The 22,987-nt window shown below is 36.7% G+C and overlaps 1 protein-coding gene across 7 annotated transcripts in view; it reads left to right on the top strand.

Moving 5' to 3' along the window:
* Positions 1-22,987, top strand: part of Znf143 (zinc finger protein 143) — a 62,308-nt gene that overhangs the window by 3,013 nt on the left and 36,308 nt on the right. For 3 of the 7 annotated variants that reach the window (XM_046438160.2, XM_046438161.2, XM_046438155.2), the window contains exons 2-8: positions 8,977-9,091; positions 9,602-9,694; positions 10,539-10,622; positions 11,333-11,416; positions 12,041-12,237; positions 13,822-13,896; positions 21,940-22,059. In XM_046438160.2, coding sequence (XP_046294116.1) covers positions 8,977-9,091; positions 9,602-9,694; positions 10,539-10,622; positions 11,333-11,416; positions 12,041-12,237; positions 13,822-13,896; positions 21,940-22,059 — 768 coding nt within the window. Of the gene's footprint in view, positions 1-7,557; positions 7,632-8,972; positions 9,092-9,601; positions 9,695-10,538; positions 10,623-11,332; positions 11,417-12,040; positions 12,238-13,821; positions 13,897-21,939; positions 22,060-22,987 lie in introns of those variants that run through there. The other 4 variants (XM_046438157.1, XM_058577021.1, XM_058577020.1 and 1 more) reach the window with 3 other exon arrangements.

Below are 22,987 nucleotides of genomic sequence, written 5' to 3'. Positions count from 1 at the left end.
ATTTTATTTTGCACTTTTTGTTTTATTTTGAGACAGAGTCTTACTTAATTGCCCAGGCTAGCCTTGAATTTGTGATCCTCCTGTCTCAGCCTCCCAAATTGCTGGGATTACAGGATCACTGCCACCACTCCTGACTAGAAAAAAAATTTTTTTGAAAACAGTGAATACCTTTCTTCACACTTTCTCATAAAACTAATCTTATTTTAAAACTGCAGTGACAACTCTACCCTGTGGAAATATATATTCATTAAAATGTAGACACAGATATATCTTTCCTGTCTATATTTCTTGGAGTTAATATTCCATTTCCACTTATGTATACCACTTCACTGGCTAGGCACTGAATTATGTGATTAAGTGTTTTATATATGTACATAAACTTATAATCCTCACTACAAACCTACTACTGTTGATACAGTTACTACTTTGCAGGTGAACCAGCTGAACTTTAGAATTATTTGTCCACTGTAAGCTGAGACATGATCCCGTGACTGGCTCAGAAGCCCATTCTCTCAACTGAAATTCTCAATAACCTATAAGACTTTAATAAGCTACCAAATGCCCTCCTCTTTAACTTCTAAAATATATCTGTTGACCCTAGAATGATAATAGTATTTTGAAATCTGTACATAAAATGACATAACATACATAGCGTTATTTATATACATCTTTTTAAAAAATATTTATTTATTTTTTAGGTGTAGGTGGACACAAAATAGTGCCTTTATTTTTATGTGGTGCTGAGGATCAAACCCGGGTCCCGCCTGTACTAGGCAAGCGCTCTACCGCTGAGCCACATATACGTCTTTAATAATAAATGCATTTGGGCTGGGGATGTGGCTCAAGCGATAGCACGCTCGCCTGGCATGCGCGGGGTGCTGGGTTCGATCCTCAGCACCACATAAAAATAAAATAAAGATGTTATGTCCACCGAAAACTAAAAAATAAATATTAAAAATTCTCTCTCTTTTTTAAAAAAAATAATAAATGCATTTGGCTCTATAGACTCAGTTTTGAAAATACAGAAATTCATTATATAGTATGGGTATAATGATCATAAGAAATTGGAAGGGGCTGGGGATGTGGCTCAAGCGGTAGCGCGCTCGCCTGGCATGCATGCGGCCCGGGTTCGATCCTCAGCACCACATACAAACAAAGATGTTGTGTCCGCCGAAAACTAAAAAATAAATATTAAAAAATTCTCTCTCTCTCTCTCTCTCTCTCTCTCTCTCTCTCCCCTCTCTCTCTTTAAAAAAAAAAAAAAAAGAAAGAAATTGGAATCATTTAAATTCATGGTACTTTATAAACAATACATACACACAGCAGCATATCATACAAAGTGAGACAGTGAAAGAAAAGGAATAAAGATCTAATCTTTAATCTTGCCTTAGGCTATAACAAGCTATGACTACTTACAACTTGTATTTCTTTTTTTTTTAATATATATATTTTTTAGTTGTAGTTGGACACAATACCTTTATTTTTCTAATGTGGTGCTGAAGATCAAACTCAGGGCCTCGCACGTGCAAGGCAAGCACTCTACCACTGAGCCACAACCCAGCCCCACAACTTGTATTTCTTTGTTCATCCATATTTAGAAAGCATATATTATGTGTCAGACATTCTCCTAAGAACTAGGAATTCAATGATGAACCAATAGACAAGAAATCCTGATATCATACAACTGAAGTGTTTGATTACAAATTCTCTAAGAGGCAAGAAGGAGATCAAGAGAGTGCTATGACAGAGAATAAGGGGTGTTGTTAAAATGTCACATATTTGAGACAGGAGGTGACACCTAACAATAAGCACAAAAGCCATCAGAAGAGTTAGGTGTATTCTAGGAAATAAAAGGGTCAGCATGGCTGTATATATTTATAATGGAGGAGGACAGTTGTTGAGACCTCTGACACATGATTATGATAAATTCAGATATTTATTGAACATATAGTCATAATTTTTAAAAATACAAAGGCCATGAGACACAGTAGCAGCCAGGTACAGTGGCACATACCTGTAATGGGAAGTTGAGGCAGATAGATCCCAAGGTCAAGGCCAGCCTCAGCAATTTAGCAAGACCCTCAGCAACTTAATGAGTTCTTGTCTAAATATAAAATTAAAAGGACTGGGAATGAAGTTCCGTGGTAAAGTACCCCTGGGTTCAATCCCTAGTACCAAGAAAAAAAAAAAGACAGTAGCATATAATAAGCTGTATCAGGTGGGCGTTGTATTCTCTCTCTCTCCCTTTTTTTTTTTTTCCAAAATAGAAAACAAGCTCAGCAAGCTGGAGCTAAACAGAATTTGAATGTATAAAGGCCAACAAATGATATAATTTTGTATAGATGAAGAGCTGTGACAAAAAACACATGACCAGTGATTCAAAGTGATCTGGGCTATAAGCCAAATAACTGCAAATGCTGTAGCCCTTGATGATAACTGAGAGCTGGGTAGTGAGGGAAGGACACCTTGGAATTGCTAGTAAGGATGTGTGGAATAAAGACTCTTCTCTGTGTCTGTACTACCCTTTCTGTCTTGGGCTTCTACAGAATACCTACTTATTTATTTACATTCACATTTACCGGCTGAAGTTGTAGCTCAGCAGTAGAGCACTTACCTAGCACATGTGAGGCATTGGACTTGATCTTCAGCACAACATAAAAATAACAAAAAAAGGTATAGTGTCCGTCTATTTAAAAAAAAAATTCACATGTTCTTTTTTTGTGTGTCCCTAAGGCAGTTAAGTGCTTCTTTATTAATTCTTTTGTCTAGTTAAAAAAAAAGAAAAAGAAAAATTAAGTGACTGCTTTTATTTTAAAACGAAAATAATAAGCCATGAAAATAATACACGGTGATTTTTTTTCTAACTTACAGGATGTATACAGTAAAAATTAAAAGTCTCTTCCCCATTTACCCTCATTGCGTAGTCCTGTTCCTGGATGCAAACTATTTGAGCCCTTAAATGTATTCACAAGCTTGTGCTAATACTTATACATTTTTTAAAAACATGAATGCAATCATACCAGGTATACTCTGCATGTTGCTTCCCCTGCCCCCCAACTTAAAATATATCTTGGATTTGCTTCTCTATGTTCCATAAAGATCAATCTCATTCTTTTTGTTGTTGTTTTACAATGTTGGGGCTTGAACCCAGGATCTTGTGTATGCTAGGCAAGCAGTGTACCTTGGAGCTATATCCTCAGCACCTCTCTCATTCTTTTTAATGGCTGCATATTTCACATATAGGTATCCTATATTTAACATCCTTTTGAAGGACTTTTAGATTTTTGACCATTTTTTGCTATTATAAAATAATGCCTCAGTGAACCTTGCACACTTTCATGACTGTTAGAAAAATTCCAAGAATCACTTAGTTGAATAATTGCATTAAATTTTTGATAGTTTGGTGTCATGTACAGTGGGGATTACACTTTGTGCTTTAATGACCTGTTTCCACGTTTCTTCTGCCATGGAGTTTCTTTTTTGTTTTGTTTTTGTAGTACTGGGCATTGAACTCATTGGCTGCTGATCTTCATTCCCAGCCCATTTTAAGTTGCCCACACTGGCCTCAAACTTAGAATTTTTCTGCCTCAGCCTCCTGAGTAGCCAGGATTACAGGCATGCACCACCATGCCCAGTTTGGAACTAGTTTCTTAAAGTACTGAAGATGACTAGGAATGTAACGTAGAGGTAAAATGCTCCAGCAGCATGCACGAGGCCCTGGGTTTAATTCCCAGCACCACAAAAGAAAAAAACAAAACCTCAGAAGGACTTTAAAACAAACAAAAACCTCTCTATGTCTTCAATAACATGTATGTTGAGATGTGCATATACACACAAATAGATATATATATACACACATATAAACATATAAACATGTGTTTGTGTGTATATGTCTTTTTAATAGTTTGCCCATGGTTTAGGTAAAGATCTGAAGGTGAATGTTAGAAGATGAAATTACAAAGGTAAGTAGGTGCCAAATTGGAGTATTGCCTGAATGTCAGAAGATCTACAAGCAGTATGAGTAAAATATTAGAAGGAAGAAATGTTCAAATCTGGAAGCATTGTATCCTAGAATCCTTTGCAAGAATCTTAAGATTTTGCTCTACTTTAAAGGAACCCAAACTACAATGTGTCGTCCTAGGGATTTTTACAAAAAGACAATGCTGAAAATAGACCAATTCCATAGACCAATTCTCAGGAAGAAGATTTTTTTTAAGAGCTTTAGCGAATAAAAATGTGTTTCTGTGTTTAAACTAAAAACATTCAAGGTACGTATCATTTTAATGCTTCCCTTCTTTGATTATCTTTAATTATCCCTCTCTTAAATCAAACAGAGGGTCTAGCATAACGTCAAATACCAGTAAAAATGTGGTGAAATTAGCATATTCATTATGTTGCTGGTAGCAAAATGGTTGATACAACCATTTTAAAAAATAATGACAGGCAGGCTGGCAATGTGGCTCAGTGGTAAAGCATTTGCCTAGCATGAATAAGATCCTGGGTTCAATCCCCAGCATTTTGGGGGTATAAGATGACATGGCACACACCTATAATCCCAGCAATAATTTGGGAGGCTGAGGCAGGAGGATTGTAGTTTGAGGCCAGCCTCAGCAAGACCCTGTCTTAAAATTTTTTTTAAATAATTAAAGGACAGGGGATGAAACTCAGCAGTGAAGCACCAAAAAAACCCTAACAAACCATAAAGAGGGCCATGGTAGAACACTTGCTTGGCATACATGAGGCCCTAGGTCCAATCCCCAGCTCTATAGACACACCATCACCACCACCCCTGCCGCCCCAGACATGCAAGTAATGATCACTGATTGTTATAAAAATGCTCATATTTTCTGATCCACTAAACTTAATTGTGGGAGGATTTTTTCTTTTTCTTTTTTTTTTTTTTTTTTTTTGAGTGGTACTGGGTATTGAACCTAGGGGTGCTCTACCACTGAGCTACACCCCCAGCCCTTTTTACTTTTTATTTATTTTGTGGGGGAGTGCCAGGGATTGAACTCAGGGCCACTTGGGCACTGAGCCACATCCCCAGCCCTATTTTGTATTTTATTTAGAGACAGGGTCTCACTGAGTTGCTTATCACCTCGCCATTACTGAAGCTGGCTTTGAACTCACAATCCTCCTGTCTCAGCTTCCCAAGCTGCTGGAATTACAGGCTGCGCCACTGCACCCAGCTCCCTGCCCTTTTTATATTTTTTATTTTGAAACAGCGTCTTGCTGAGTTATTGAGTCTACCTTAAACTTGTAATCCTCCTGCGTTAGCCTCCTGATTAGCTGGGCTTACAGGCATGTGCTCTGAGAGGTTAAGGATATAATCTACTCTGCTTCTCCAAAGACACTATATTTGTAAACATATTTACTGAAAGATTATTTTTAATGACAAAGTCATTTGTGCCTTATATTTAGTAAGAAAAATGTTAAATGGCTTATAAGAGAATTTAATGTTGTTTTATTTGTTTTTTGTGTTCATTTGGTGCTGGGGATTGAATCCAAGATCCCTCGAATGCCAAGTGCTCAGTCCACCACTGAGCTACACCCTGGACACCTTAATTTAATTTAAAAGTGATCACCAGGTGTGGTGGTGCACCCCTGTAATCCCAGCGGCTTGGGAGGCTGAGACAGGAGGATTGCAAGTTCAAAACCAGCCTCAGCAAAAAGTGAGGTGCTAAACAACTCAGTGAGACCCCAGTCTGTAAATAAAATACAAAAAATAGGACTGGGGATGTGGCTCAGTGGCTGAGTGCCCCTGAGTTCAATCCCTGGTAACCCCCCCCCCCCCCCGCCAAAAAAAAAATGAATTAAAAGTGATCATTATTAAGATGTGTTGTCAATTTGGCAGAACTTATAGAAGTGAAAAAAGCTAAAGATTCTATTTTTAGGGATCGATTTCCATAGTTATTAAAATTTTAAAAACTGAATACAAAATAATATCTCTAATTACAACACTGTAAAATATATGTATATATAGATAGCAAGAACTAAAGAAGAAAAATGAAAATATTTGATTTTAAACTATTGAGAATCATTTTTCTTATTTTTTTTTTTTTAAAGAGAGAGAGAGAGAGAATTCCAATATTTATTCTTTAGTTTTTGGCGGACACAACATCTTTGTTTCTATGTGGTGCTGAGGATCGAACCCAGGCCGCACGCATGCCAGGCGAGCACGCTACCACTTGAGCCACATCCCCAGCTCCATTTTTCTTAATTTTAAAATTTATTTTGTAATATTGTACACAAGAAAAATTTCAGTGGTATACAGAATAGAGTGAGATAGCTGGCCCTGTTATGGACTTGAAGAATGAGAATGGCACAAAGAGAACATAAAGAGCTTATTGCAATAGTTAAGATACAAAATGAGGGCTGGGTATGTAAGTCAGTTGGTAGAGTGCTTGCGTCGAATGCACAAAGTCCTGGGTTCAATCCCTAGCACCATGTACACACAAAAGATATGAGATGAAAAAGTTTTGAAGAGTGAAAATCATGGTGTTGGCAACTGCTGTCTTGTAATCAGAATTTAAGCCAAGGGTGGTGATGCATTCCTGTAATCCCTGCCACTTAGGACACTCAGGCAGGAGGACCACAAGCTCGAAGCCAGATTTAGCAACTAAGCAAGGCCCTTCTCAAAATAAAACAATTAAATAAAGACTGGAGATGTAGCTCAGTGGTTAAGTGCTCCTGAGTTCTAGCTCTAGTACCATAAAAAAATAAAATTAAATGAAAAATTTAGTTAAGGGGTGACCTAATAATTTTTATTCTGGGTGTCTCACTTTGATGAAAATAGGCAAATCCAGATGGCAAACCTCTTAGAGCAGAAAGATGAATTGGCAAACCTTAATGGTGGTAGGGAATGTGTTGTGTTTATTTGGGAAGAAACAGGATATATATACATATATGTATATATATGTATATGTGTATATATACACACACATATATATAGTTATATATACATTATATATATACACAGTATATATTTGTATAATTTTTGGCTTGTTTGTTTTTGTTAGTACTGGGTATTGAACCAAGGTCCTGGAGTCTTTTTATTGTGCACCTGTGATGAAACTCTTATGAGAAAACCCTTGCATATAAATTGTACTTAGATTTATAGTTTTTAAGGTAAGATTGTGGTGGTAAGTTACTATTTTTAGTATAAACAAGAGACTAAATGAAGTAGGAACAAATGGGAACAAATGCCTGGTTTCTTTGCCTTGGCATCTTATTACTTATATTTAATAAAACAATGCTAAAAATTTTTTAAATATTTTTAATTGTAGACAGACATGATACTTTTATTTATTTTTATGTGGTGCTGAGAATCGAACCCAGTGCCTCACACATGCTAGGCAAGTGTTCTGTCACTGAGCCACAACCCCATCCCCACAATGCTAAAATTTATTTCTAGTATATTTAGTATATTAGATATACCACAACTGGTATATCTCCTAGTATGCTGAAGTTGTGTTCAATTTTTCACTTTCAGGTTTAAATTGATAATATGAAGCTTTAAAGAATCTAAATATATGAAGAAATATTTTCTACTTTTGTGTTTCATGTAAATAGAGTTATTTTCCACAGAGAGGATGTACCCAGTGCTTTTTAGATATTCCTTCAGTCCTCTGGTATGCAAGTACTTTACTCTGTATATCTTAAAAATAATTAGTGATTAAACTTCAAACATATTATCTACTGCTGTTCTAGTGCCAGTAGATCTAATTGATTAAAGCATATTGTGGGATTTTTAAAAAGTTGATCTCTGAATTAATCTGTGCAAATCAGCTTTACCTTTCTGTTTCTTCTCTTGGCTCTATGATAAATTGGATGCATAACCCTGCTAACATCACTTTTATTTTGATTTAAGATTTTGAGTTCATCTAAGCAATCATTCTCATGAATAAAATTTAAAAGGTTATACTTTAAAAAAGAAGAAAACAAAAGTTTACACTTAAAATGCATTTATAATTAAATGCCACTTTTAGCTGTTTTTTAGTAGGGTTCAAGATTGTGTGTGTGTTTATTTGAAAAAAAGATTCTACTCCAGTACATACTTGAAAGCTTTTATAATATGCTCTGATTGTTCTTTTACTATCACTTTTTGCAACTCTGTACCTCAAAACTAATAAACAGGAGCTGGAGTGTGGTGGTGCATGCCTGTAATCTTATTGACTCAGGAGGCTGAGGCAGGAGGATCACAAGTTCAAAGCCAGCCTCAGTAATGGCAAGGTGCTAAGCAACTCAGTGAGACCCTGTCTCTAAATAAAATATAAATTAGGGCTGGGGATGTGGCTCAGTGGTTGAGTGCCTGTTACTCCCCCTACCACCCCTCGAAAAACAGTTAACATATGCAGTGTTCATCTTGGGGGATTTAAAGTACAATCTACTATTGTGAATTTTGAAATGGCTTTTTTTTTTTTTTTGGTACCTGGAATTGAACCCAGGGCCACTTAACCATTTAGCCACATCCCCAGCCCCTTTTTATGTTTTATTTAGAGATGGAGTCTCACTTAGTTGCTGAGGCTGATTTTGAACTGGTGATCCTTGTGTCTTAGCCTCCCAAGCTTCTGGGATTACAGGCATGCACCACCACACCTGGCCAAACTGCATGCCTTTTAATAGAGCAACTTCAGAAGTGGTGTTTGGAATATCAGAATCTTTTTTCTCTACTTCTGTTCCTCAGACTCCCTAGTCTCACGGAAAGCAAACCAGAGTATACTTACCATTCAGCTTTGTTCAGGTGTGCCCTTACTAAGTCATGTCATTAGTGCTACTTTCTTGAGGTATAAGACATACTTTTGTAGTTTTAATACTCTTACCCTGCATATTAAGTGAAATTGCATGTTATATCAAATATCACATACTGTTTATGTCTTTCAAAATTTTTGGGGCGGGTTCAGTAATATATTTATGTCTTTTGTTTTATATGTGTCATTGTTTATCCTCAAGGGACTGTATTTTTCTTCAAGGTAGAAAATGTTGTTAGCCCAGATAAATCGGGATTCTCAAGGAATGACAGAGTTTCCTGGAGGAGGAATGGAGGCTCAACATGTTACCTTGTGCCTCACAGAAGCAGTAACTGTGGCAGGTGAGCAGTCATATTTGAAGGGACCACATGAGTTTGGTAATATTATTTATCTTAAATAGAAATTTATGACACTGTATTTACTTCCCTGTAACTTAATTAGAGTTAACATAAACCTAGGCCTTTCTGAGGTTTTGTTGGTACTGGGGATTAAACCCAGTGATAATTAATCAGTCAATCACATCTCCAGCCTTTTTAAATTTTTATTTTGAGACAGGGTCTCACTAAGTTGTTGAGGCTGACCTTGAACTTGTGATCCTCCTGCCTCAGCCTCTTGAGTTGTTGAGTGTGCCACCATGCCTGGCTATTATGAGCATTTTTTTTTTCCCCTGATGTGGGCATTGGGTATAGCAGGGCAGGGAAATATTTTTTAGTAAATGCTAAAAGAGATTCCATTTTGGTCTCTAAGAATTAGGTAAAGCAACCTGCCTATTGCTAATCTTCATTTTAAAAAAAAATTAATCAGCATGCACATAATAGTTATCTAAAGAAAGTAATTTTGTTTTATAATAGATGGTGACAATTTAGAAAATATGGAAGGTGTAAGCTTGCAAGCAGTAACACTTGCAGATGGCTCTACTGCTTACATACAACACAATTCTAAAGGTATGTGCCTCCTAAATGGCCAGTTGGTTAGTACCAGCAATTTATAACCTTAGCATTGGAACCCCTAGCAACTATACCTCCTTCCCAGTCTCTCCTAAAGACACTAGATTGCTTATAATAATTTAAAATTATTTTTAACTTAAATTTTGATAACTGGATAATTTTGGGACACCCTTTTAGATAATAGGAAGATACTCTAGGGTATCAAATTTAGTGGGAGAGAGGAGGGAAGGGAGTGTGTCTGACCTGTTTCCTATTTTGAGCAAAACCATTCTTTTGTTTTTTAACTTTAAGTTGTTATTTAATGTGTTTATTAAACATAAGGGTAGACATTTGGTTTTGCTTTTGTAACATTGTCTCTAAGTTACTGTTTACTTTGCTCCAGGAAATAGCCCAATTCTAAAACTCCTTGTTTTTATGGGAACCTACTGAGCACAAATGTATATACACAGGGTCTGCATTCCTCCCAGGAGTGACAGTGACAACCAGCCTCACATACGCTGACATACTGTTCAGCTTCCCCATAGTCAGGGTCACTGATTCTGAGTGGTTCTGAAAGGTACGTTGAGGTTCAATTCATGTAGCTTGCTGTGATGAGCCACTCTTCCTCTTGTACTTGTTTGATTGAAAATTGGAGGGGAGGAAGGATGGCTGAGGGAGGATTTTCTGCTTTCTATAGGATCACTGGATGTGTTATTGAATTGCCTCAGAACGTTGAGGGAAGAATCAAGATGAACATGAGCTTAAGTAGTGTATGTTTTTATAGTTGATATCATTTTGAAATTGTATAAAGTTAAAAAATTTTTGTTTGTGCTAATTTATTGGCTTGAATCTTTTGTTCCAGATGGGAAGCTCATTGATGGCCAAGTCATTCAGTTGGAAGATGGTTCTGCTGCCTATGTTCAACATGTGCCCATACCTAAAAGTAGTAAGTATTTAAGATGCAACACAGGAAACCTCCTGATTCTCTGATTTTGGTGTTTGCTGCCACCAGCTTCCTCATATTACCTAAATTTGGTCCTGATTTCTAGTCTGCCTTTTTTTGAAAAGGGAGATAAGTAGGTGCCAGAGGTAGGATCTAAAGACCTTTTTTGTTGTTGTTTTTTTCTCCAATACTGAAGATTGAACCCAGCACTGCTCTACTACGAAGCCATAACCCCAGCCCTTTTTAAAGAAATTTGAGACAGGGTCTTGCTAAGTTGCCCAGGCTGGTCTCAAACTTGCAATCTTCCTGCCTCAGCCTGTCAAGTAGCTAGGATTGTAGGTGTGCACCACTGCACCTGGCTTAAAGACCGTTTTAATGTAACCAAGACTGAGTCTCAAAGATAGTGGAAAGGAAGTTCTAGAAATTAGTGGGTAGCAGTCCTAGGTGAATGTGTCTATTGTTTGAAATGAATCCTACATTACTCTTTTTCTTCTTTTTTCCCCTACTTTCAACTCTCTTCCCCTCTTGTGTGTATTCCTAAAACAAGTATTATATTGCTTTTAAGTGCTTTCTCAAAGCAGCTTTATTGACTCATAAAGCAACTATAGGTTGTCATCATGCATTTAATAGCTAATTGATTGTTTTTTGCCAAGTTAGTTAATTGGAACATGTTGGAAAGCATGGGACCTAAATGTAAACAATTGTTTCTTGAGCAGGGGACAGTTTGCGTCTAGAGGATGGTCAAGCAGTGCAGTTAGAAGATGGAACCACAGCATTTATTCATCATACCTCCAAAGGTACAGTAACTTTGAAAATATGAAGTAAGGGAGAAGTGGGAGTATGGGAAAAATAATATCTGCTGAAGTATCGTCATGTGTAAAAATTGTATTTATCCTTTGAAGTTCAAGGCACCTGGCTTGCACACAGTTAAAAAGAGAAAGCTTTCTCACAATTTGAGCTGCCAGAAACCATTTGGAACAGTAAACACTATGGACTTTAGAGTCATAATTACATCAATTCAAATCCTGGTTTCTTTTTTTTTTCCCTATCTTTATTTTATTTATTTTTATGTGGTGCTGAGGATCGAACCCAGTGTCTCACACAGGATAGGCAAGTTCTCCACCACTGAGCCACAACCTCAACCCACATCCTGGTTTCTTTACAACTGATTTTGACTATTACTTGTTAGGTTTTTAAAAATTTCCTGGTTCCTAAGGAAAGTGACTTTTCTCAAATTCTGATTCCCATTTGTATGGTAGTAAATATACCTGTTTCATAGAAGTTTTTTGAGAATTAAATGAAATAACATAAAGCACATCATCTGGTGGTTCTAGTACTACTCAGTAAAAGTTTATTCCCTTCTTCTTTTAAATATGTAACTGTTTGTCAAACTTTAAGGCCTTTCTCTTCTACTCCTTCAGATAGTTATGACCAGAGTGCATTACAGGCTGTTCAGCTGGAAGATGGCACCACAGCCTATATCCACCATGCAGTGCAAGTCCCGCAGTCTGACACCATCTTGGCAATTCAGGCCGATGGGACAGTCGCAGGGCTTCACACTGGCGATGGCACAATTGACCCTGACACTATCAGTGCTTTGGAACAGTATGCAGCAAAGGTATGGTATTTTACTTCAGTACTGTCCCAGGTACAGCCTCTTTATTTTTCATGAAAAAAAAAAAAAAAAAGTACACTTTATTGGGAAACTAGCAATGCAGAACCAAAATCATTCAACCTCAAAGAGAACTGCATTTATCTTAAAAAGGTGAAGTGTAAAAAGATATATTGGAAGAAAAAATGAGGGAATGGGGTAAGAACTTACAGAAAATAAATGAATTAGCAGGTAATTTACAAAAAGAGATATTCAAGGATGAGTGCTATAAAAGAAATAATAAAGTATAGATATGCCCAGCATGCCTATAATCCCAGTGGCTCAGGAGGCTGAGGCAGGAGGATCATGAGTTCAAAGCCAATCTCAGCAACTTAGCAAGGCCCTAGGCAACACAGCGAGACCATGTCTCTAAATAAAATATAAAAAAGGGATTTTAGCTTAGTGGTAGAGTGCTTTTGTAGCATATGTGAGGCACTGGGTTTGATTCTCAGCACCACATATAAATAAATAAATAAATAATCATCCACAATTATATATATATATTTTTGCATTGGGAAACTAGCAATGCAGAACCAGCAATGTATGTATGTATATATATATATATATATATATATATATATATATATATATATATATATATAGTCTGTTAGCAGTGGTAGAGTGACATTACAGAAATAGAAATATTGCAGAAATCCAGCTGAGCTTATATTCTGCAATCCAAGGCAGTTTGGGAGACCAGGCAATTTTCTTATTGTCCCATTCATGGAATTTTGTGGATCCTTTCTCTGTGACTCACTCATTATACGCACGCAAGCACACACACACACACACACACACACACTCTCTCTCTCTCTCTCTATATATATATATATATACACACACACACATATATACACATATATATATATATATATAAATGTAAGTAATATATGTATATATAAATGTAAAAAAGGGCTGCAACAGTGGTTCAGTTCTAAAGTGCCCCTCAGTTCAATCGCTGGTACCAAAAAAAAAAAAAAAGAGATGGCCTGAGTTTTGATCATTGTGTAATGCTGTATGGCTATAGTTTCAGCTCTTTGGGAGGCTGAGTTAAGAAGATGTTTGAGTCTCAGAGTTCTAGGCTAGCCTGAGTAACATACAAAAACCCCAGCTCTAAAAGGGGGTGGTGGTGGGTATTTTTTCCTGCATCAAACATATTTCTCTCATTTAATTTAAGTTTTTTTTTTTTCAATTTTTATTTGGGAAGTTTACACACATAATATTAATAATAATAACAACAACATCAACAACAACAAAACCTCCATGTTCTCACCTGCCATACATTACCAAAATGTAAAACATGGGGTAAGGATGTAGTTTAGTAGAAGAGGGCTTTCCCAGCAGGCATGAAGTCGTCCTGGTATCTGTCCCCCCACTGTAAAAATGTAAAGATAAGGGGCTAGGGTTGTGGCTCAGTGGTAGAGTGCTCGCCTTGCATGTGTGCAGCCTTGGGTTCAATTCTCAGCACCACATAAAAATAAATAAATAAAATGAAGGTATTTTTAAAAATGCAAAGGTAAAACATCTTTAAGCTTTATTTTATTCCTATAGGTGTCCATTGATGGAAGTGAAAGTGTAACAGGTACTGGAATAATTGGAGAAAATGAACAAGAGAAAAAAATGCAGGTATGTAAATCTCCTTTGTTATATAAGAATCTCTTAATGTTTTCTAAGCAACAATAGAGATCATGCTACTTTTCCAGGAAAATTGCACCATTTCAGAAAAACAGTATCCGTATTAGGACCAGCTTTCTCAAATTACCTCAGGCCCTAAGATTTGTTAGTGGTGGTAGAGTGACATTACAGAAATAGAAATATCACAGAAATCCAGCTTAGTTTGTATTCTGGAATCCAAAGCAGTTTTGGAAACAGGCAGTTTTCTTACTGTCCCATTCATGGAATTTTGTGGATCCATTCTCTGTGACTCACTCATTACTATGACCTAATCCTTGCTATTTTGCCTTTTTTTTTTTCCCCACCGACTTTCCTACCTCTATACCCCCTCTCTTCCCCTTTCTCCCCTTTGCCTTATCTAAAGTTTGTCCATTCCTCCCAAACTCCCCCCCAATCCCCATTATGAATCAGCATCCTTGTATCAGAGAACACATTCGGCATTTGGTTTTGGGGGATTGGCTTACTTCACTTAGCATTGTATTCTCCAACTCCATCCATTTACTTGCAAATGCCATGATTTTATTTTCTTTTAATGTTGAGTAATATTCCATTGTGTATACTTTGCCATTTGTATGTTTTAAAAGTTTCTTCTACTTCTATTCCCGTATTTTCCTTTTCAAATTCTGAAGGGAAGATCCAGACAAGCTAATCATTATTATTCATACTTAGCAAAACTGATATTGTACTTTTTGTACCAGACTGCTTCCTGGGCTGCAGATGGCCTGTGGCTTCCCTTTGATTCAGTGTTCACCCTTGGTCTAGTCATTGGCTACCCCTTGCTCAGGTAACACCCTATTAACCACCCAAGTAACCATCTTTTTTGTCCCCCTTCTTACTGGGAATTGGACCCAAGGCCTTGTACATGCTTGGAAAGCACTCTACCACTAAGCTATATTCCCAACTGTTTTTTTTTTTTAATATTTATTTTTTGGGCTGAGGTTGTGGCTCAGCAGTAGAGTACTCGCCTAGCACACCTGAGTCACTGGGTTCAAACCTCAGCACCACATAAAATGAATAAAGATATTGTGTTCACCTACAACTGAAAAATCAATATTTTTAAAAAAAATTTATTTTTTAGTTTTAGGTGGACACAATATCTTTATTTTATATTTGTGTGATGCTGAGGATCTAACCCAGTGCCTTATGCATACTAGGCGAGCACTCTACCACTGAGCCACAACCCCAGCACCCCCCAACTATTTTTTAATGTTATTTTGAGATAGGTTCTCACTAAAATTGCACAGGCTGGTTTTGAACTTGTGATCCCCCTGCCTTAGCCTCCCAGGTAGATGGGATTACAGGTATATGCCTCTGTGATCAGCCAGGGACACGTTTTTGAGCATTAACATCACCACTTAATAACATTTAGTGAGATTGTTAGGGCTTATCAAGAGATTTTTCAGTTATAATACTAATAAACGATAAAAGAAAAGAATTACTGATATCTCTGATACAAGTTTGATGATTGAATGGCCAGTCTATATATTTAACAGCTCAAATGGTGCTACAGAGTAACAAGAATATAAATTTAATTTTCTGTTTACTAAGTCCATGAGCTTTGAAATTGTGTGATTCTTGGTAAAGTTTTCAAGTCTTGGAATTCACTTTCACATTTTATGAATGAGACTTAATATTTTTAAATTTTATTATGTCAAATTCATCTCAGCTAAATTCTACTGAAATGGAAACACATGTAAACGTATGCAAGAGATAGCTCAGTGACTTGCAGTGGCCTATTAAGTTTTCTTATTAGTAACTACCAAATGATAAGATATTTAAGCAGTAGAATCTTAGAATTTTTTTCTTTTGCAGTACTATGTTTTGAACCCAGGGGTGCTCTACTACTAAGCTATATACATCCCCTTTTCTATTTTTTATTTTGAGACAGGGTCTTGCTGAGTTGCCCATGCCGGCTTTGAACTTGTGATCCTCCTACTTCAACTTCCCAAATAGCCAGGACTACAGGCCTGCAACACCATGCTGCAAACATAGATTGGGGGTGGGGGGTAATGGAAATTAACCCAGAGTATTGTATCAGGTTATACATTCCCAGCCCTTTCTTCCTTTCTCCTTCCCTTTTTGTACTTTTCCCCCTCTTTCCTCTCTTTCTTCTGCTTTCTTTCCCTCCCTCTTCCTTCCCTGCCTTCATCCTTTGCTCTCCTTTCCTCCCCTTTTCCCTTCCTTCTTCTCTTTTTTATCACCAGGGGCACTCTACCACTTACCTACATCCCCACCCTTTTTAGTTTTTTATCACTAAATTGCTGAGGCTGGCCTGGAACTTGCAATCCTCCTGCTTTAGCCTCTGAAATCACTGGGATTATAGGCATGTGTCACCATACCTGGCAACTGTAGAATATTTTTAAAGAAAGGAAGTTATAAGTGTGCTTGTAATTAACTAATATAGAGTGAGACTTAACCAAAAAATGAATGAATTTACCATCAGGCTTCTTAACCTATTAACATATATTATTATAAAAGACTATTAACATCAGTTGTTAATTTCTGAATCCAGAAACAGAGGGATTGAGAATTGCTAAGGCAAAAATGTCATTAAAAACTTCATTACCTTTTTTTTGAGGGAGTATCAGGGATTGAACCCAGGGGTGCTTAATTAACTACTAAGCCACCTCCCCAGCACTTTTTTTATATTTTATTTAGAAACAAGGCCTCGCTGAGTTGCTTAGGGCTTCACTAAATTGCCCAGGCTGGTTTTGAACTCATGATCCTCCTGCCTCAGCCTCCCAAGCTGCCATGTGCCACCATACCCCACAACTTCATTACTTTTTATCTGAAGAAATAAAACCATTGTTATTGGTACCAATAGACAAAATTATAGAAGACGGTTCAATAGAATTTTTTTTGACTACAGCCTTCTGTCTTTTTCCTTGCAGACTAGATCTGTGCTGTCCAGTATGGTAGCTACTAACCACACGTGGCTATTGAGCACTTGGTGGTTAGTTTGAATTAAGGTGTGGATTTTTAAGACTTATTATGAAAAAAAATGTAAAATATCTCATCAATAATTTTTCATATACATGTTGAAATAACACATATCCGGCCTATTATATTGGGTTAGATAAAATTAACTTTACCTGTTTCTTTTTCCCATTTCAATGTGGCAGTAGAACATTTTAATTATATATATGGCTTGTATTTGTGACTTACTCTTTTTCTCTTTAGTACTTGACCAAAACTTCCTGTTTCTCTAAAACAATTGAGTATCACATTTGAGATTGAGGGCCCAATGTATGGTATTAAAAAGCCAGGCTGCCTCAAGGAATCGTAGCAAATAAGCAGAACGTGTAACTTCTGGTCTCATCTCTTTGTGCTCCTTCTACATTTTTGCTTATGAAGTTGTAGCTCTGTGTCTGCCTGAACTTTAAAGAAATTGATAGCTAAAGCAACAGATTTTCCTGTAAATAGTCTTGTTTCTAAGCTCTAGATTTTAAAAAAAAATTGTGATGTTTATAGTTTAGAATTTTTATTTCAGCTGTAACATGAAGATGTTAGTTGTGCCACTGAACTCATCTCTGATATGAACAACAACAAAAAAATTCACCGGACAAGGAAAGGCTTAGAGTACTTAAAGCAGTTCTCAGGTGGAGGCAGTTTTGCCCCAGGACATGTGGCAATGTCTAGAGACAGTTTTTTTGGTTGTCAACAATTTAGGTAAAACTACTTGAAACTTGGTGGGTAGAGATTTCCCCCAAAGGATAGCTCCACCAACAAGGAGTTACCCTCTGAAAATGTCAGTAGCACTGAATTTATTTTCAAGAAAAAAAAATTTTTTTTTGAGAGAGAGAGAGAGAATTTTTATTTATTTATTTATTTTTTAGGTTTTTTTTTTTTTTTTTCCGGCGGACACAACATCTTTATTTGTATGTGGTGCTGAGGATCGAACCCGGGCCGCATGCATGCCAGGCAAGCGTGCTACCGCTTGAGCCACATCCCCAGCCCCAGTAGCACTGAATTTAAAACCTCAATATAAAATAGTCTCTAAGAATACCTGTGTGTTCACTTGTAAGAACTGTAAAAACACTGGGGGAGGCTGATGTGTTTGTGGCAGACTATAGCTATAGTCATTGCCCTCATGTTACAACACCCTTATTAAGTAGAAAACAGTATTGAAGTAGTATACAATTTATAATCAAAAGATCCAGATTGAGTTTCTATTCTGCTATATAGTAGCAGTGGGACTTGGAGCAAGTTACTTCTCTGGATCTGAATTTTTTATCTGTTAAATGAGAATGATGATCATCTTTGCTTTACCCATCTCATGAGTTTATGATAACCAAGTGAGATTTTCATTTGGTTAATATTTTAAGTAACACATGAAAATACTATTTGTAGATGCATATAATTGTTGATACTCTACGTGTTATGTTAGAATGCCAGGCCCTTTCATCATTCAAAACTAACTTTTCTTTAATTGGAGATCAAAGTACTTTGGTTTGACAGTATTTTAATCAGAGCTGTAATAGTTGGAAGACCCACAAGAACCAGTCAAGCTAGCTCAAGGAAAAAAGAGATATGTTGTAAGGATATATCAGAGCAAATAAGAAGATCAGAATGGGAACTGCTGAACATTTAGTCCGCACAGGAACTAGAATTACAAAGGAATCAGGAATGGAGGCTGATCTCACTTGTTTTTCTTCTCTCTCCCACTTCCCACAAAGGGCTGGTTTCTTCCATGGCATCTCTGCTCTCTTTTCTCTGGAGATAGGCTTTCTCTGTCTTCTTATTGAGTTTGCACATGACTCATCATAGCCATGCTTTCTCAGGTTTACCACTCATGACCAACTCAGGATTTCCATTTCTCCCTCCCTCCCTCCCTCCCTTCCTTCCTTCCTTCATTTATTTCTTAGGTCAAATTCCTGCAGAGAGAATCTGTACACTTGGCGAGACTTTTTTTTTTTTCCCTAGGCTGGCCTCAAACATCTGGGCTCAAGTGATCCTCTTACTTCAGTTTCCAGAGTGCTGAGACTATAAAGGCATGTAGCATGGGGCTCAGCCTGAATTTTTAAGCCAGACCACATAGGCATTGTTATATCACTGGCCGGCCTATAGATGTACAGTCTTCTCTGGTTAGCAGAGTCCGTAGATGTTGTTTTTCCTAAATCATGGGATTGAACCCAGGGCCTCATGCCTGCTAGGCACGTGTTCTTGCATTGAACCAAACCTGTTTAGTATAGGCAATTTAGGTGTGGTTCATATTTTATCTTTTTTTTTTTTGTTTTGTTTTCTGTATTTTTTTAATCTAGCTACATGACCTTGACCAAGTGAAACTTGCTATATATATATTTGCAGTGCTGAGGGTTGAACCAGGGCCTCATGCCTGCTAGGCACATGTTCTTGCACTGAACCACATCCCCAGTCCAAACCTTGCTTTTCTTAAATATTTTAAGCCCACTTTTTTCCATCTCTTAAAGGTAATAATTATATCAGTGATTATTAGTCAGGGGCAAAGGATTTTTTAAGTTGACACAATAGTTGTACATATTTTGGGGCCAGGCACAGTGATATACACAGCAACTTTGGAGGCTGAGAGAGAAGGATCACAAGTTCAAGGCCAGCCTCAACAACTTAGGGAAATCCTGTCTCAAAAAATAAAGAGACCTGGGGATGTAGCTCAGTGCTAGGTTCCTCATAGGTTCAATCTCCATTAACCCCGCCCTCCCACCCAAAAATTGTCATACCTCTTTGGAGGGTATAGTGGGATATTTCCATACAGATAGACAACATGTAGTGATCAGGTCAGGATAATTAACGTATCCATCACCTCAAATATTTATCTAGGATTTTTTTAAAAACGTGCTAGAGGTGTATCTCAATGATAGAGTGTGTGCTTAATATGCATGAAGTTCTAGGTCCAATCCGTAGTGCCAATATTACTATTTTTAGTGTTTTTTTTTTTAATTTGGAGATTTTCCAAAAAGAAAACCCAAAATGACCCATAATATTACCATACGTATAGCTGTTGTATATACTTAAAAAAATAAAGCTTTTTAGAAAATGAAATGGTATAAATTAGGAAAAATTTGTTAGATACTTGGTTTTCCCCCCCCAAACTGGGGATCAAACCCAAAGGGGCTAAAGATGTAGCTCAGTGGTAGAGCACCCCTAGATTCAATTCCTAGTACAGCAAAAAAAAAAAAAAAAAAAAAAAAAGGGTCTGGGATGTAACTCAGCGGTACAGTACTTATTTTCCATGCATGAGGCCTTGGGTTCAATTTCCAGTACTAAAGAAAAAAAGAAATCTGAGGTTACCTGAGATGGGAGAACACATTACTTTAGAGTCTAAATATCTGGTAATGTAGATTTTTAAAATTTTTGTGATACTGGGTATCAAATCTAGGGTCTCATCCATTCTAGGCAAGTATTCTACTGAGCTACCTTCCCAACCCTAAAATAATTTTTATTGATCAGTTCTCACCCCATAAATCAGATTACATGAAACATTAATTTCCTTAAGAATGAGGATAAAAAGCAGCAAGCAATTAAAAATACATTTATGAAAATTTACTTACCAAAATCTTCATATTTATCTGAAAGTGGTGAGGTATGGCAGAATCTCTTATATAAATCAGATATTTTTTTAAACAAAAACAAAGAGAATCTAACAGATCTTTGAGGAAAAATCATCAGGATCACATGCTTGTTTTGCCTTTCATTTTCAGATTTCTTTTTAAGCCTACAACATCTGTAGTATCACCCAGTGATGATTTTTGCTTCATTATTTTGAATTTTTACAACATTAAAAAAACCTCTGGGGCTGGGGTTGTGGCTCAGTGATAGAGCACTCACCTGGCATATCCGAGGCCCTGGGTTCAATCCTCAGCATCACATAAAAAAATAAATAAATAAAATAAAGGTATTGTGTCCAACTACAACTAAAAACAAACAAACAAACAAACAAACAAAAAAACCAACAAAACTCTGAAAGAGTCATTTTTGAACCTTGAGTGACAGCCAGCACAGAAAAGAATATTGCAACATATCACTATATGACCCACATAGTAGACAGTCATTCTTCAACATTTGTGGTATCATAATTTCTAAAATAGGCAGCAATCTTTAAAAGCCTTTACTAGCATAGGAGTGTTATTTGAATTCTTATGGTATTATAGCCAAAAGAAAAGATCTGGTGCTGAATATAAGTACAGATGTGATATTGATTGTATTATCTCCTATAGGTGACTTAAATGACCTAATGCCTGCACATACCTCTTCCATCTTTCTCTTTCTTCCTTTCTTCTTTCCTCCCTCCCTCCCTTCTTTCCTTCTTTCTCTTCTGCCTTCTCTTTCTTACTATTGAACCCAGAAGTGTTCCACCAATGAGCTATACCACATCGCTTTTTTTTTTAATATTTATTTTTTAGGTTTTAGGTGGACACAATATCTTTATTTTATATTTATGTGGTGCTGAGGATCAAACCCAGTGCCTCATGCATGCTAGGGGAGCACTCTACCACTGAGTCACAATTCCAGCCTTAGCCCTTTTTATTTTTTGACTTAAGACAGGATTGCCTAAACTGGCTTTGAACTTAGGATCCTTCTGCTTCAGCCTCCCAAGTAGCTGAGATTACACATGTATGCCACTAGGCCCAGCTTTTCTCATTGCTTTTGAAATGCTTCTGAAATTGAAAATGTATTTGACATTTTAGGGCATATGTCCTTAAAAAAAAGCATAGTTAAATAATAGTATGTCAGGAAATATGTGCATACAATGGGGATGGTACTTGGGTTGATTTTCTAGGAGAGAAATAGATCTTTGAACTAGCAGTGCCTTCAACTGTAGCTCTCCTTTTGACTATTTCAGAGCTGCTGACTTCAGCAATGGAACAGGAAGAATGTGACTGATTTAGATTGATAGACTCTTGATAAAGTGATTATCTGAATCTGGAACCCACATTATAGCTTTATCTTTTATTGTGAAAATTTCAGCTTTTTTATTTCCATATGAGTAATTTAAATCATAATTTTTGTTTTATCTAGATTGTCTTACAAGGACATGCAACAAGAGTAACTGCTAAATCTCAACAGAGTGGAGAAAAAGCATTTCAATGTAAATATGATGGATGTGGAAAATTATATACAACAGCTCATCATCTCAAGGTGTATATATGTGTTTTATTTAGTTATAGTATACCTAGGACATTAAAAACTAATGTGATATGCATATAGCATTCAAATGCTTATCAAAATACTGACACATGCTCACACTCAGACACACAAAAGTCTGTATAGACTGTAGAAACTGTCAGTTCTTTAAGGGCCTGGACTGTGTTTTTTCACCTGTGTATCCCTGATGTCCTGCATATTACCTGGCACATGTGAGACACTCTGTATATTTCAAAGCATTTGGTCAAATATGAAATTTATGTAATTATATGAGAGATGTGTATGTTCACTCTGCTAACAGTGATTCACCAGAATCCAGCAAAGTTGATGTTAATTTGTCCTGTATTAAATTTTTGGACGAAGTATTTTATTTTAATTGTAGATGAACACAATAGAAGTACTGTGACTCATTATAACAATATCTAAGACATATTAAATAACTATGTCAGAAAGTGTGCACTTAGCATATTTGGAGTAGTGACCCAAGAGTCCATCTTCATTACTTGTTAGTGTATAACTTTGGCCTATAATTGACTTCTTGGTACTTCATTACCCCCAACTATAATTGGATCATAAGAGTACCTCTCTCACAGAGTGGTTATAAGAATTAAGTAAGTTCTGCTGTTTCTGTAAAGTACTAAGAAAAATGGCCTGATATGTGAGAAATGTTAATTGAATGGCCATTGTCATGATTACACATTTGTCACAGCAATAGATACTATTATGTCCCCACCTTACAAAGAGGACTTCAAGGTTTAGAGAAGGAAGTGGTGGAACCTTACTTCAAACTTAGACCCCTCTAATAGCAGCCTCCACACTTTTTACATTGGGTAATGTTTCCTTGCACCCTGTCCTAATTCTCTTCATGCATGTTTCATGCAGGTACCTTTAATCACTCTGGAAAAACTCAGACCTCAGATGT

This window comes from Marmota monax, unplaced genomic scaffold, assembly GCF_021218885.2.
Source record: "Marmota monax isolate L192 unplaced genomic scaffold, Marmota_monax_Labrador192_F-V1.1 WCK01_AAM20220418_F8-fsc00061, whole genome shotgun sequence".
In the NCBI taxonomy this organism is placed as follows: Eukaryota; Metazoa; Chordata; class Mammalia; order Rodentia; family Sciuridae; genus Marmota; species Marmota monax.
The sequence above is the reverse complement of the archived record's forward strand: the minus strand, read 5'-3'. Positions and strand labels throughout refer to the sequence as shown.